Source organism: Acinonyx jubatus, chromosome E2, assembly GCF_027475565.1.
Source record: "Acinonyx jubatus isolate Ajub_Pintada_27869175 chromosome E2, VMU_Ajub_asm_v1.0, whole genome shotgun sequence".
Classification (NCBI taxonomy): Eukaryota; Metazoa; Chordata; class Mammalia; order Carnivora; family Felidae; genus Acinonyx; species Acinonyx jubatus.
In genome coordinates, this window is record NC_069396.1 from 45,655,852 (window position 1) to 45,670,978 (window position 15,127).

General features: G+C 58.9%; 1 protein-coding gene across 7 annotated transcripts; it reads right to left on the minus strand.

Annotated features, from left to right (window-relative positions):
* Nucleotides 1–1,622: 1,622 nt before the first annotated feature.
* On the minus strand, nt 1,623–15,127 carry DPF1 (double PHD fingers 1). 7 transcript variants are annotated; one of them, XM_027044666.2, is made up of 12 exons: nt 15,011–15,127; nt 8,997–9,157; nt 8,796–8,903; nt 7,156–7,283; nt 6,808–6,897; nt 6,351–6,429; nt 6,021–6,152; nt 5,089–5,139; nt 4,872–4,991; nt 3,637–3,749; nt 2,945–3,026; nt 1,623–2,789 (listed from the first exon to the last, which is right to left on the minus strand). In XM_027044666.2, the coding sequence occupies exons 1-12, from the start codon at nt 15,040–15,042 to the stop codon at nt 2,719–2,721; spliced, it is 1,167 nt and encodes a 388-aa protein (XP_026900467.1). In that variant the 5' UTR covers nt 15,043–15,127; the 3' UTR covers nt 1,623–2,718. The 7 variants fall into 7 exon arrangements, with proteins under 7 accessions (XP_026900467.1, XP_053066514.1, XP_026900463.1 ...); XM_053210539.1 differs by having other exon boundaries at nt 2,945–3,056; XM_027044662.2 differs by lacking the exon at nt 15,011–15,127 and adding an exon at nt 10,562–10,982 and having other exon boundaries at nt 2,945–3,056.

Sequence of the window (15,127 nt, forward strand, 5' to 3'; positions counted from 1 at the left end):
ATCTGCCCTGGTGAACTTGCGGTTTGACCTGGGAATCAGGGTCCAACCTGATTCTCAGAATTTTCTGAATCTCAGAATTCCACGTGAAAATCCAAGGTCTGGACTCTTGTGGGAAGTCCGGATCTGAGAAGCGGCCCAGCCTCTCGACAGGGCTGGCCAGGTGGCTAGATCTTCCTGACCCACCCCACCTACTTACCTGTCATGGAGTGTTCCATCTCTGAGCTAAAACCTGATGCTCCTCTGACTCAGCCTCTCCCCTCCCCCCCCAAAAAAATATTTTTCCAAAACGGGTGTATATCCTTTTTCCAGAGGAGGTGGACCAGCTATTTCCACATCTAAAAATTCTAGAGTGTTCCAGACACTCTCCCAGTCTCCGCCCTTCTTGAGGCCCCATCTCCTCCCCATTCGGCCCTCCCCCAACCAGCATGGGAACCATGGAACAAGCTGTTCTCACATTCTCTCCTGGAGCCTGTGACACACACCAACGTCCAACGCCCCGCAACTCGCACCCACACTGTGCCCTGCTGGTCCCTTCCCCATCTTGATCTTGCCCCAGTTTCCAACTTCCTCGGCCATCCCACGAGTGCCCTCTTGCACCCTCCCCCCCCCCATCTCTCTCCCTCCCATCACCCCTGGCTCTCTTCCCCAACCAACCTCTGAATCCTTTATACCTTTGGCTCTCTCCACGTTTCTCTGTTGTCCCCCCAAATTCTTTGTCCTCCTCTCCCACGAAGTCTCATCTCTGTGTCATTGTCCTGAGACTTGGCCTGTCCCTGGATCCTAACTGTATCTCTCTAACCCCAAATGTGCCTCCCTCTTATTCTTTGGCCTCTCTCCTGATTTATGTGCCCTGGTTCTCTGCCTCCCCTCATCGAATCTCTCCCGCTTCCCTAAATCACCGGCTCCTTCCTCCTTCTGTCTCTCCCTGATGTCTCCCTCTCCCACTGAATCTCCATCTCTCTTCTTTTCTTCCCCCCTCCCATCACTCCTGTGGCTCACTCATCTACCTCTCTCTCCAGATCTATTTCTTCCCTCTCCTGCTCTTTTTCTGATTCTCTATAAATGTGTGGCTCTGTGTCTCTCTCCTGATCTTTCAGTGTCCTGGTTCTCTCCTCATCCCACCTCGCCCAAATCTGCCTCCCGCCCAACCTTGTGTGCGTGTCATTCTCTCCTTGGTCCTTTCCCCTCCGCTCTTTGCCCCACATCCGGATGGGGGACCCCAGGTGAGGCGCTCTGGGGACCCAGAGGAGGTGCTCTGGGCACCCCCACCGCCTACCATAGCCCGGGAGGGGCGGCCTCTTCATCTTTCCATCCCTTCCCCCAGGCCCCAGCTCCCGCCTCCCCCCTCACTGCTGCTCACTGCAGCTGCAGCAGTCCGTTGCCAGGGCAACCACAGCTGGCTGGGCGGGAGCCCCCTCCACCCCATCCCCCCTCTCCTTTCCCGGCGAGCCTGGGAGGAGCTGGGACAAAGCCAGAGAAAGGCGGGGTGCAGGGGGGAGATGGAGGGAGATGGAGGTCGGGCCGGCTCCAGCTGTTAACCTTGGTCAAGTCTCCCCCTAGGAGGCCCCCATCTCCCCTTCTTGGTGGTGCCCCAGTCCAGCCTGGAGAACGAGGCAGTCGTGGGCAGAGGGGTCAGGCCCAGTTTAATACACAGAACAAGTTAATTCACAGCAGAGGCAGGCAATAAAGGAGACTCGTTTACAAGGGGGGGGGCATGCCTGGATTGGGGGAGACCCCCCAAACCCACCACCTCCCCCCACTTGCAGTCTCAATTTCCCTTTTTTTTAACCCGAACAACAAACACACACAACCACAAGAAACAACCACGCCCCCTCGCTACCCCCAAAATGGCCAGCGAGGGTGGCAGGGGGCAGCCCGGCCTGGCCGGTGGGGAACTGGAGCAGGGGAAAGGGGAAAAACTAGTCCGTTGTAGAGTCTGTGCTTCTCATTCCAGCAGGCGCTGGGCAGGGGCCTGCCTTGCCCGCCTTGCCCCCCCAGCGGACGCCCACCAGCCAGGGCAGGCAGCAGGCACAGAGCGGGCAGGGTGGGGCTCTCAGGGAGGGAGCAGGAACGGAGTTCAAAACCATGGTTCACGTCATGCAGTATCCACGGTGGGCACCAAGAGGGGGCGAGGGTGGACACCACACCCACCTGCCCTGGGCACGAAGGGGGATGGTGCCCACATTGGGTGAGGAGGTGGGACAGCTGCAACTCCAGAAACTGGGGGGTGGGGCTGGTAGGCAGGAAGCTGGCATAGACCGGTGCCCAGTGGATGCGCTCGGCAGCACCCCCTCCACCCAGCCAGGCCTTATAGGACTCTTTGTATATATTAATTTCTTTTTTCTTTCTTTTTTTTTTTTTTTTTAACTTTTTGACTTTTTCTTTAGAAAAACGCTGTGTCCGTGCCCCGGGCTGGCATCTACCACCCCTCATGCCCGCCCAGAGGCGGGGTATGGCTTTGAGGGGAGCAGAAGCCCCCGGTGCCCATTCGCCAAGGGATGGGGAAGGAGGGAGGAAGGGAGAGGGGCCCTGCTGGGCCCACCAACCCACAGGGCAAACATTCCACCTGCACAGAGGGAAGGGGGTGGCCCCGCCCCCTCTCGGGCTTCCCCTGTCCCCCTCCACTGTGGGGCACTGAGGGCGGAGAGAGCGTGGAGGAGCTCCGAGAGGCAGATAGGTAAGCACCACCCCAGAGGTCCGGGTGAGCCAGAGCCAGGCCTAGGTGAGGGTGATGTAGGCAGAGGCCTTCTCTTTCAGGTGCCGAAGACAGAGGTGACAACTCCAGCTCCCTGGGGAGGTGGCCAGAGGACAGGGATTTAGGCCCGGGTCCCCAAAGAGGCTGACCCAACCTCCCAGCCAGCAGACACGGTCTTTGGTCTTCACCAGCCGGAAGACAGCTTTCCGACCCACCCGCCCCCGGGGTCATGCCCACCTCTTCTCTCACCTTCCGGGGGCTCCGCCATGGGGGGGCTCAGGCAGTACATGTGGTAACCCCGATCGCAGTCGTCACAAAACAGCAGCTGGTCCTGGGGGGTGAGACCCGCCCAGCTGGCACCCTGGGGGCACGGGCACCAGAAACCGGGGTGGGGGGCTGGGGCAGGGGTAGGTCAAAGGGGCCGGGGAAGGCGGTCCCTCCCACGAGAAAGGGCTCCGAGACGGGCTTCGCATCATGGAATCTTTGCGAAACCCTGCTTGGCCAAGCAAAACACCCCTGTGGTCGGCCGGTTTGCAACTCGCAGTCTGGGTTTTATAGATTCTGTGGAACACTTCAAACGCCACCGAGATGGTCTGACACCAGCTCTGGAAGCAATGGACGTTGGGTTCGGTTCCCAGCTCTACTAATTTCCTAGACGTGACCTCGAGCACGTCATGTCCCCTCTCTGAGCTCAGTGTCTTCTCTGCGGAGTGGGAACGAGAGCACCTACCTCGGAGGGTGGTTGGGAGGAGTCAGAGAGATGAGGAGCACTAAGTGCCGGGCTCAGTTAATGGACACTAAGCAATAATAATAATACAGGTTACTAGTGTTCACCAGGGAGGGGCTCCAGGGAAAGGCTTTAGGCCCGACTGGCAGAGGCGGAGGTGCCGGACGGGAGGCCACCTGGGGGCATGTCCCAGGGGAGGCGGGCGGGCACTCACGTCGTTCTCCGAGGTGCCGCACAGGCTGCAGGACTTGCACTCGATGCACTGCCAGCGGTAGGTCCGCACGGCCGCCGTCATGTTCACCGTAAACTGTAAACATGAGGGGTGTCCTGGGGGCCAAGGGGCAGGGATGCAGTTAGGGCTCATCACGCCCCCGGTGGTGACTGACCCCCCCCCCCGGGGGAGGAGACGGCTCGGCCCCCACCCCTGGGTCCTAGGGCCGGAGGAGCTCCCGTGGCCCACAGCCCGACCCCACCCCGCGCACGGTGCCCAGCGACCGTACCGCAAGCAGCGCTGCCGCGACCGTGGCCACCAGTCTCCTAACCAGCCACCATGGTAACCACATTCTGCTCCCCAGAATACCATGGCAACCGCATTCCATTACCCGCAGTGCTGTGGCAACCACTTTCTACCACCCACAACACCCGGGCCGCCACATTCTGTTAGCCGCTGTGCTGAGGCAGCCACATTCCATTACCCACAGCAGAGTGGCCGACAGGTTCTGTTAACCACAGTAACGCGGCAGCCACGTCCTCCCAGCCACGGCGCCATGGCAACCGCCTTCCGCAGTGGGGTCCCCACGCTCTGGGTTCCCTGTGACCCAACGCCCGTCCCCCAGGACGGGCGAGCGACCCGAAGTGTTCCCGGCGGTACCGCGCGACGCCGATCCCACAGCCGTCGCACTACCCCAGTGCGGAGACCCCCTGAGCCGCCACCCGGTGCCACAAGTTACGTTCCACGCTACCCCGTTGCCGTGACAACCCTATCGCACTCCCCGTGATACCATGACAACCACAATTCATTACCCGCCGTGCTGAGGCAACCACAGTCTATTACCTACAAGCCCACCCTGGGAAACCACATCCCACTAACCGCAACTCCATGGCAAGCGCCCTCGGTTATCCACAGTGCCCAGGCAACGGCCATCCATTACTCACTATCACGGTTCCCTACCCACAATGCCTTGGCAACCCCCTTTCACTGCCCCTCGTGCCATGCTAAGCACGTGCTACGACCGGCAACGCCGTGACGACCGCATCCCATTATTCCCAGAGCCTCTCTGACCGCCCCTCCCCCTCCCAGTTTCCCAAGGTCCTCAGCAGTTGAGTCCACTCCACCAGCTCTGGATCCCCCCAGCCCCAGGCCGCGCTTCTCCGCCTCCCAGCCTCCAGATCGGGACTCCTGGCGTCCCCTCCACCCGGGCCCCCAGCAACCTCAGGTGAGGGTATCACCTGATCGCCCACAGTCAGCACAGGAGATGAGGTCCTCGGGACACCCCGTCTTCTTGGAGCCACCCAGGCAGAAGTCACAGTAGCCGTTGGGGATGACAGTGCCATCGGGTGCCTTCTTGGCTGAAAGACAGCAGGCGGTGGGGGGGTTGACGTAGGCGGGCGGGGGCACCTAGTCAAAGGCTGCTGCACGAGTAGGGGCAGAGGGAGGCGTCCCTACCTGTGTGTTTCCTCTGTGCCTCAGGGACCCAGGCCAATTCTTTGTAAAACTCTGGGGTTGGGGGGACAGAGAGAGGGGCTCTCACCATAGGCAAGGCTCCACCCTGCCCCCCAGCCTCAGCCCCAGCCCCGGGGTGGACCCCTTTGTCCAGGCATGGGGGAGGTAAGGAGAGAGAGTAGCTACCCCAAGTTGTGGCCGCGGCAGAACGGGGATGGGAGCCCAAATAATTCTCATCAGGAGCCCCGAACTCTTTGAGGACAACTCACTCTTTATTAGGCAAAACTGGCAAATAACAGCTTTAGGAAGAGCCCCCCTGCTTCCCCTTTCTACCACACAACCAGTGCCAACTAAGCCCCGACTAGGTAAAAACTGGGGGTACCACTGGCCAAGATCTGATATGCAAACAGACGGATGTTCACAAGAAAAATTCTGAACACAGAGGTGCCCGGTGCGTGGTGGGGACGGGGTGAAGAGACCGCCCTCTCCCACCAAGAGGTGGGTGCGAAGACAGTTTCTCCGCTGGCGGAGCCTCTCCCGAGCCCTCTGCCATCCCTCGGCTGTCAGGGCTGCCACGAGATTGGCACGGGCAGGCGCCAAGGGCTCCCAGGCCACAGACCCTGCCCCGCAGTCGAAGCTTAGCAGAAAAGGGAGAACGGGAGGCAGAGAGGGAGGGGAGTCATCTATCACCCCCCTCCCCAAGCTCTAATTGAAACAATAAATCAGACCCAGAAATATTACGCCCGGCCGGGAGCGAGGGAGAGATGGTTGGTTGCCATGGCAACCCCAGAGCCAGCATCCCCATGGTCGGTGGGGGGAGGGGACCGCTGAGCTGGAGATTTTCCAGAAATGTCTAATGTGCCCCCTCCCTCCCAGGCTCCTCAGCCCCCACTCCCGGGGCCCCTCACTACCCCACAGCCCGCCTGCCTGCTCACGTTTATGGTTGTTTTTCCGGTGGAAGGGCAGGGCGTGGCGCTCGGCGTTCTCCTCCCCCTCCTCCTCAGCCAGGTGGGTGTGGGTGTAGTGGTAGCTGAGCCCTGGCCGGTTCTTATACCGTTTCCCACAGACTGGAGAGCGAGCAGGGAGGGCCGGTCAGCCCTCCCAGCCCCTGCGGCCTCCACCCTGGCCTCGGGGATCACACCTCCCCCCTCTGCCAGAGGCCTGAGCATCCCCTCCCGCCGGGCTCTAGAACAGGAGGGAGGGGGCCAGCAGGGGAGAGGTCCCTGGGCCCCACTCTCTCTTTCCCCCTCTTCAGAAGGACTCACTATCACAGACATACGGCTTGTCTCGGTCCTCCAGGGATGCGGCGTCCTGGCGTTTCCGGAGACCCCCGATGCCATATGCCTGGGGGAAGAGGCGGGATGAGGGGCCAAGAAGGGAGGCAACTGAAAGAGTTTTCATCGCTGGAGCCTGAAAGGTGAACCGCAGCTCTGCCACTTCCTGACTATGGGCCTCGAGTAACCCCCTTGACCTCTCAGAGGCTTCCTCGTGGGTGTGAAGGCGGCTCTGACCCACTATACAATCTCTGTTTCGCCAATGGGTTCATATAGCCGAGCCTCAGCGTCCTCTTCTGTACGATGGGCATAAAATCCTCTACCCCTTCAGGCTGCTCTGGGAATTCAGTGAGGCCAAACTGGGTTAGGGTCTGACCACGATAAACGCTCCGTGTATGGGATCCGTCACTGAGGAGAGAGGTGAGGGAGAAAGATTTGGGGGTGATACCTTTCCTTTAGCCCTGTTCTTCCTCCTGGGAATGTCATCCTCCAAGTCTTCCACCTCGAGATCATGTGGAAACTCCAGCAGCTGCTGTTTCTGGACACCAGAAGGGAGACTGAGGTCAAGAAAATGGGGGATGCTGTCCTTCTCTGTGGGAGTTGCGGACACAGCTGGAGACTGGGGGCGCAGGGCAAGCAGGGAGGTCTTCCGAACAGAGATGAGGTGTGGAAGGATGCGACTTAGGAGGCCCAAAGGCCCTAGGGAACCAGGGGAGATCGGAGAGCGGGAACAGGATGCGCCAGGGCAGGTGGCGGGGGTGACAAGGCGGCCGGGGCCCCTGAGGGGTGGTCCCACCTGGCAGTCCATAATGGTCTCCTCCTCCTTCAACTCAATCTTCTTCTCCCCTGTCTCAGCACACAGTAGCGCCTCAAGGACGGGCCCTTCGGGGAGGCCACCCTCCTTCTTCAGGGGTGCCTCACAATCTGGGGACAAGGCCATGGTGGGGAGGTCAAGTGGGGAAGTTGTCCCTGGAGGATTTCTCAAACTGCCCAGGTTGGGGAGCCATGCCCTTTGCTTCAGGAAAGAGGTGTTCCCACACTCGACCAGCAACAGACTCAAAGATTCAATCACGCATACTGGGAAGGAGGCCGAAACCTGGGAAAGACACGGCCAGGCCCTCGGATCCGCTCAGACACACTCAGACGGAGACACGCCAGACCCTCCCTCACTTACACCTGGATGCACGTGGAGAAACACAGATTCTCAAACAGGATACACATGGGAGATACAGACGGATCATCTGGAGACAGCCAGACGCACAAAGGAGGAGATACACCCAGACACTCAGATACACCCAGTCACGTAGAGGAAACATATCCAAACCCTGGGATACACCCAGAGACCATCAGAAAGAGACACTAAATCGTCAGCTATACCTAGATCCGCATAAGGAACACCCAGCCAGACCCTACCAGGCATGTGGACACACACAGGGGAGATACAGACACACACATCTGGAGAGAATTACTCAGATGGACACACACGGACGTACACAGGGGAGCCACACACGGCGCCTCTGAGGCAATCGACACACCCAAAAAGACAGCCAGATGGACACTCCATGGCGCCTTGATCGGCTTAGGTCAGCAGGCTCTGCTCTGGTGGCAGGGTACCCGCTTGGGATTCCGGCTTTCTCTCCGCCCCTCCCCAGCCCGTGTGGGCACTCTCTAGATAAACAAACAGACAAACAAACTTAAAAAAAACCCCACACAGATGGACACTTCAGTATACCTGGACCCACACAGAGGACGAGGGAAGAGAAAGAGCCAGTGACTCTAATAGTACTGGTCACATTCAAGAAGCGATAAGGCCAGACGGTCTGGTTGGACCAGCACACGTGGGCAGAGATACACCTGATATACCAGATACTAGGGGAAGAGATTCTCCCGGACATTCCAAAGCATCCAGACACTCAAAAGAAGAGACACCAGACACCCCGATGCACTCAGACACACCCAGAAACGGCCGGACACTCTGGGAGACCAGACACACACGAGATGAAACGAACCCTCTAATGTCCTTGGAAACACCTAGAAAGAGACACAGATACTTACATCCACTCCACTACCGACGCAAAGGCTTACCACCAGACACTCTCACACATGCACACACACTCAGGCGCCCACAGGAAGAAAGACAGCCGCACAGCAACACATCCCAGTTCACCGGGGAGGAGCCACCTAGGCACCTAACAGATAGCACCGGGCCCGGAATACACCTGGGCCCCAGTAGGAGAAGACACGTCCAAGTCCAAAGCAGTCACTCAGGGAAAACTGGAGAATGTCTTGACTACAGCCAGACACACACCTGCAGACACTCGCTAGAAGGGAAATAAAGGCAAATGCTCAGAACCACACAGGCGTCACCACACACGGATCAGCGTTTGCCCCGGGCCGGCTGGGGCCACCCCAGGCACAGGATGGAGCTCCACCCACCGATCTTGTACTCGCAGGGCCGGAGTCTGGGGTCCTCCAGGATGTTAAGTCTCCGTTTCTTTCTCCAACAGCGCGCGGGGTACGTGTAGATCTGTCCCGGGGCCAGACCTGCAGGTGAGGAGGGCGGTGAGGACCGAGAACGCCACCGCAAAGCCGCTGCCCCGCCCCGCCCCACCCCGCCCCTGCCCTCCCAGCGGGTACCAGGGCCGCGGTGGGTCTTTTCCATCCAGATGTAGCAGTTGTTCTGGGCCACGCCGGTCTGCGAGTCGAGGAAGGGCAGGCGCAGGCTGCGCTCAGCGCACAGGCGCGCGTTGTAGCTGCGGCAGTGCTCAATGGCCTCGCGGTAGAAGTCCTCGCCTAGGCTGTGAGGGCGAGCGAGCGGGCGAGTGGCTGTCACCAAGGGCAGGAGCGCCGGGTCGTCCAGCACCCCTCCCTCAACGCGCAGCTCGGGAATGGGTGATCCGACTCCTCCAGTCTCTCCCCTCCTGTCGCTCCTGGACTCAGAAGCCCCCAACCTGAGACCCAAGCAGGCCCCGAGCCAACCGGCAGATACACACACATAATGTAGAAACAGACAAAAATACACCAAGACCCATCCATACGTGCATATATGAAAATACACAACACAAACAAATCACACAGGATTCACACACAAAGAGAGACATATCCCAAAACTCACAAAGGAGAAACAGACAAATCTCACATACGTGCACACACAAATATCTACTGAAAAAAACACAGACATCGCAGATACATAGTGTGGGACAGACACAACACACATATATCTATGCACAAATACACATCACATATCCAAAGACACACAACATAAACAAAGCACCCACACAAAGACACACAACATGCAAACAGATCACAGACACCACACTTCACACACACACTCATGCAACCAAAGACACACACATACACAAATGTTAGAAGAAATGTTAAAACAAACTACCCACATGAGCACCTACACACATATCTAAAGACACAACACAAACAAATCACACACGCACACACACACAATGTCCAGGCACACTATACAAAGAAATCGCACAGATTCACATAGGACACACACGTACACATAATCATAAAGATACACGATATAGAAACCAACATCTAAAACACCACATATCCAAACACAAAGATATACACATATACAATATAGAAACAGACAAATCCACCCATATTCACACAAAAATGTACACATAAATACACGCACAACTACAAATCCAGACACAGAACACAAATGATGCGGCTTCAAAGGACATGTACATACACTCAAAGACCCAAATATCCCAAGATACCTGGTAGACTGAAAGATATTAAACACATATCCACACACATATCCAAAAACACACACACAAAAAAAACAAAAAAATAACAGTACAAACAAGTGACACACACTCCACACGCCAAGACAAAGGTAGTATGGGCTTCACTCAAGTTTACCGAGGCTCCCGCACCTCCAGGCCATTTCACTCTCTCCCCAACCCCGGGGGTCGCCGGGCGGGACATGACCCCCTTCCCCGAAAAGGACCCGAAGAGGACTCCGAGCTCCCCACACCCTCCGCTCGTCCAGGAGCAGCGCATCGGACACCGTTCTTGCCAGAGACCCATGATCGCACACATTCGCACCCCCGCGCAGCACGGCCCACGGTGACAGCCCCCCAGACACCCTTTCGGCCCCACCCCCGGCCGCCACACACACACACGCCCGCGCAGACCCGCCCGCGCGCCCTCCCCCACCTCCCGCCGGCCCGCAGCACCTCAGGGGGCCGGGGATGACCGTGGCCATCTTGCTCCCCGGGTCCTGCCCCCAGCAGGTCCCCGCCGGGTCGGTCCTCCCAGCGCTCGGGCGGGCGCTGAGGCCGCCCATCCATTCATTCCCGCGGGGCGGGAGCACCGGGACCACAGCCAATCACGACGGCGGGGCGGGCCCGCCCGGGCCATTCTGGGAGTCGTAGTCCCGGGCCCGGGGACCCGCGGGACCCCGCGGGGAAGCGGGTGCAGAGGTGGGGCCCAGGGAGCGCGCAGTCACTCACACACGTTCGCCCAAACGCACATCTAGTCTCCCGGGCAGACACTCACACATGCACACCTGGACTCGCACACACCCACATACGGCAGTTTACACACACATTCACACGTATACTCACAGCCTCCCACGTAGACTCACGCACACTTCACTCCCACACCTTTACAGACTCACGTACATTTACACTCACACAAACACTTCAATGCCCTGAGACTTAGAGATACCTAAGAGGTGCCCATACGGACGTCCACCGGCTAAGCCTGCGCTTGGCTCACTGACACCTCCCCCCTCCCCCCTCCCCCCTCCCCAGTCCCTCCCAGCTCCAGAGAACCCTATCTAGTCCCTCCAGGGCTGTCACTCTGACAGTGACCCCGCCCTGCTCTATCCCTTCCTTCCGCGGGCTAGACCGCACAGTGCTACTTTGCAGCGGGAGCCACACCTTGTGGATTCAAATCCTGGCTCTGCCATTTGGTGGCCATGTGGCCTCGGGCAAATGACTTAACCTTTCTGGGCCTCGGTTTCCTCACGTGTAAAATGAGGATGACACCTCATTGGATTGTCGTAAGGATTAAATGAGTACATATGTGTAAAGTGTTTTTAAAAGGTACCTGGCAGGTAGTAAGTGTTCAGTAAAACTTCACTCATTCCACAAAGAGGATTTGATATGTAGTTAAGGTGTAAAATAGCCAACAATTCTAGAAAGAATAATACCCTGGGGCGCCTGGGTGGCTCAGTCGATTGAGCGTCGGGACTGCCGCTGGGGTCAAGATCTCACAGTTTGTGGGTTGGAGCCCCACGTGTTGGGCTTTGCGCTGATAGCACAGAGCCCGCTTCCACGCTGTCTCCCTCTCTGCCCCTTCCCCTGCTCACACGCGGGCACGTGCGTGCACGCTCTCTCACAAAAATAAATAAGCTTTAAAAAAAAGAAGAAGATGGAGGAGGGGGAGGAGGAGGAGGAGGAAGAGAAGAAGAGGAATGCCTGGTACATAAAAGATGCTCAGTATTTGTTGAATGAGTAAATATACTGAGTACCCATGATGTGTCAGACACAGTTCTAAGTACTTGATTCACTGGTGCAATTCTCATAATGACCCTCTGGGGTGATGCTATTTTTACCCCCCCATTTTCCACATGAGAAATCTGAGCCCCTGGTGGCTCTTTGAAGGTGGGACTAAGGGAGGGACTCACTCGCCTAGATATCTGTACCCAAGTCAGTTTTTACTTCCTTCTTTTTCCCACTGTCACTCACACAGACTGTACCCTAAGCGATCCCCAGATAGTGAGCTGACCCACCAAGCTGCACCAGCACTCACCTGGAACCCCCCCTGGTCCAAAGTTTGTGTTCAAGTTTGAGCCCCTGCGTGGATTAAAAACGCCCACAAATGTCCTTGTCCACCAGGGGGCTCTCCGGCAGACAGACTGCATAATAGCCTTCACCTCTTTTGTCACTTGATGCCCCTACCTACCCTCTGGTGAGAGACACCTCCAAGGTCTTCCATACTTATCACTTCTAAACACACACACACACACACACACACACACACACACACACACACCTCTAGTGTCTCAGACCCCTTCCACAAACCACAAACCCTCCTCCATCTCCCCCAGCTAAGGCCTTGACCTTCCCCCTCCCCTACTCACAACAGGACAGAGTAGGTCTCTGCTTCATATCCGGTTGAGAATAGGTGGCAAGGAGAGTGAGTCGGGGATGCTTACCTGGAATGGTACCCGCATTCTCACTCTGGTCTTCAGGCCCCTCCCCTGGTTACCCCCTATCGCATCCAGACTAATCCCTCCCCCTCTGCCCAGCAGCTCAGCTCAGAGAATGCCCTTGCCACCTTCCTCTCTCACCTCCCACCACCCACACATGCTTACACTTGCTCCCCACACCTCCAGCCTCAGACACCCCAGCTCACTCCTGCCCCACCCCAGAACCCTTGCATCCATTTGATCGGTTTGGAGGCTGAGTGTAGAAAACTCCATCACCTCCCCGGAGGCCCTTGTCCACCAGCACGATTGAAACCCCCCCCCCCCCCACCAGACCCAGGCTGAAACTTGCCTCCCTTTCCCTACCGCTAGTAACCCTCACAGATCCCCCTCCCACACTTGAACTCCCCTGCCCAAGCAGGGGAGTTCCACCCCCTACCCCCACCCCTGCAGACGCCTTAGAAGATGAGAGCAAAGAAGGGCACTGGCACCCGCACCCTAACTTTGCCCAGGCCCCCGCAATGCCCTATGTGGGAACTGGACCGCAAGAGAAATCAATATTGATGCTACGACTACTAATCACTACATTTAGGCAGGGTCAGGCTCTGTACTAAGTGCTTTCCAAAGGTCACAAGCCCCATGGGATAATAGGCTCTGTTAGGAGTCCCCAGTACACAGATGGTAACACTGAGGCTCTGGAGGAGGGGGAGAAGGGAGGGGGAGACTTAAGGGCTCAAGATGAGGTTTGAAACCAGGTAGTCAGAATACCCAGCCTCGCACTCCCTCCAGCCTCCCACCCCCAAGGGGATTTGGCTCCATTCTTTTAGAAGCCAGTCTCTGCCCTCAACCCCAAGGACCTGTCTGAAGAGGAGAGCAAAGAAGGGCAAAGCAGGGCGCTGGCACACCCACCCCAACGCTTCCTCTGACCTCCTCCAAGAGGTCCGGCCAGGGTCAGAGGGAGGAGGCCAGAATGCCTGTACATCCACCAACCTGCACAGGAACCCTGTCCCAGCCAGCTCGAGGGTGTTCCTCGTGGGGCACACCTCCGTCTGTGTGTTAAGACAGAGTGAGGGAAGCAGAAGGGTGTCACCGTCACACACCTCCTCACACTGACCCGGGCTCCGCACACGCCCTGCAAGCTCTCCTGCTCACCTGCAAAGCCACACGTGTAGGCGCGTGCCTATTAACCCCCGCCCCACTCCTCTCCCACCCCACTCCTCTCCCAACAGTCCCCCGCCAGAAACCAGAAACAACTGGGGGCCTAGGGTCCAGCCATCAGGCCCAGCCTTTGGGAGGCTGGGGGGCGCTCCCGGCCCCTTCCCCCTCCCCACCCCCCAACACGCGCTGCTCAAGGTCAAGGCGGCGAGAGCAAGAGGTTGGGGGAAGGGGGGGAGGTCGCCACAGTCCCTTTGTGCGGCGCCGCGGGCGTTCGCCCTCCGCCTTCTCCACAGCCCCCCCCCCCCCCGGGCAGGGGCGGAGGGGGAGGGGAGTGCCGCGCTTGCCAGCCGGGGAGGGAGGGCGGGAACGGCCGCGCGCCTGTCACTCTGAGCCCGCTGTCACCGCCGGAGGAAAGGGGGTGGGGAGCGCTGGGACCCGGGAGTCCAGGATCCCGAAGAGGGAGCGAGAGAGAGAGATGGAAAGACAGAGAAAAGAGGTGGCTAAGAGAGGAGAGGGATGGGACAGAGCTAGGCTTGGACCCGGGCGTCCAGGTTCCCAGCCACCGGGCCCAGAAGGAAGCTAACGCTCGGAGGAGGGACGCGGACAGGGAGAAAAGGGAGGGAATCCCCCGAGATTGAGGGTGCTGCCAGCATCCTCTCCCGAAGCATCCGGTCCCAGATGCTCTGGTTAGATGTGTATGGGCGGGGAGAGGGAGGAATCCCACGGTCTAAACTGACCTGGGCGTCGGAGCTTCTAGGTCCCGAAGACCCGGGGAGGAAAAAAGGGAGCCAGCAGGGATCCGACCGGGAACCCCGACGTCTCAGCTCCCACCCTGCGGCCACGCGGGCCGAGGTCCCCGGAGAAGGAGAGAGGAAAGAGAAACGTGCTCTGCTGAGGGGGAAGGAGGGTGGTGAAGACCCCGGAGGCTGAGGTCTGGACTTGGGCGTTCGTACTCCCAGCCCTATGCCCCCCGGCGCCCCCGGAGACACGGAGAAGGAGAGATGGAGGAGGAGGAGAGGGAAGCCCCTACCCCCACTCTGGGTGGGGAAACGGCCTCCGCCACCCCCCAACCCGCGCCACATTCCTTCACTGACAGCGACAAAGAAGAGACGCCCCCGCGACCCTGAAGGGGCTCCCGCCCCCAACCCCAGGGGGCAACAAGGGGCGGCAGGTCCCCCAGCGGTGGGGGGGGACGAGCTGGAGGGCCCCCATTAAACTACCTTCCGCGCGCTGCGTCCCCCTCCCCAAGAGGCGGGGGAAGGGCCAGGGGTGGGGGGCGGGATGGAGGGACGTGAACGGCGGGGACACTCACGACTTGAGCGGGTTCTGAATGGCGGTGGCCATCGCCCGCTCGGCTGGGCCGCCTCCGGCCCGGGGCGCTGCTGCCGCCGCGCGCGGGCCCAGCCCGGCCTGCGCCGCCCGCTCTGCC

Coding starts and splice junctions, on each gene's coding strand:
- DPF1 (XM_027044662.2), bottom strand. CDS start 10,671: ATGGGCGGCCTCAGCGCCCGCCCGAGCGCTGGGAGGACCGACCCGGCG. Junction 7,284..8,795: donor GCCCTGCGAGTACAAGATCG/GTGGGTGGAGCT, acceptor CCTTGTCCCCAG/ATTGTGAGGCACCCCTGAAG. Junction 4,992..5,088: donor GGCACAGAGGAAACACACAG/GTAGGGACGCCT, acceptor GCTGTCTTTCAG/CCAAGAAGGCACCCGATGGC.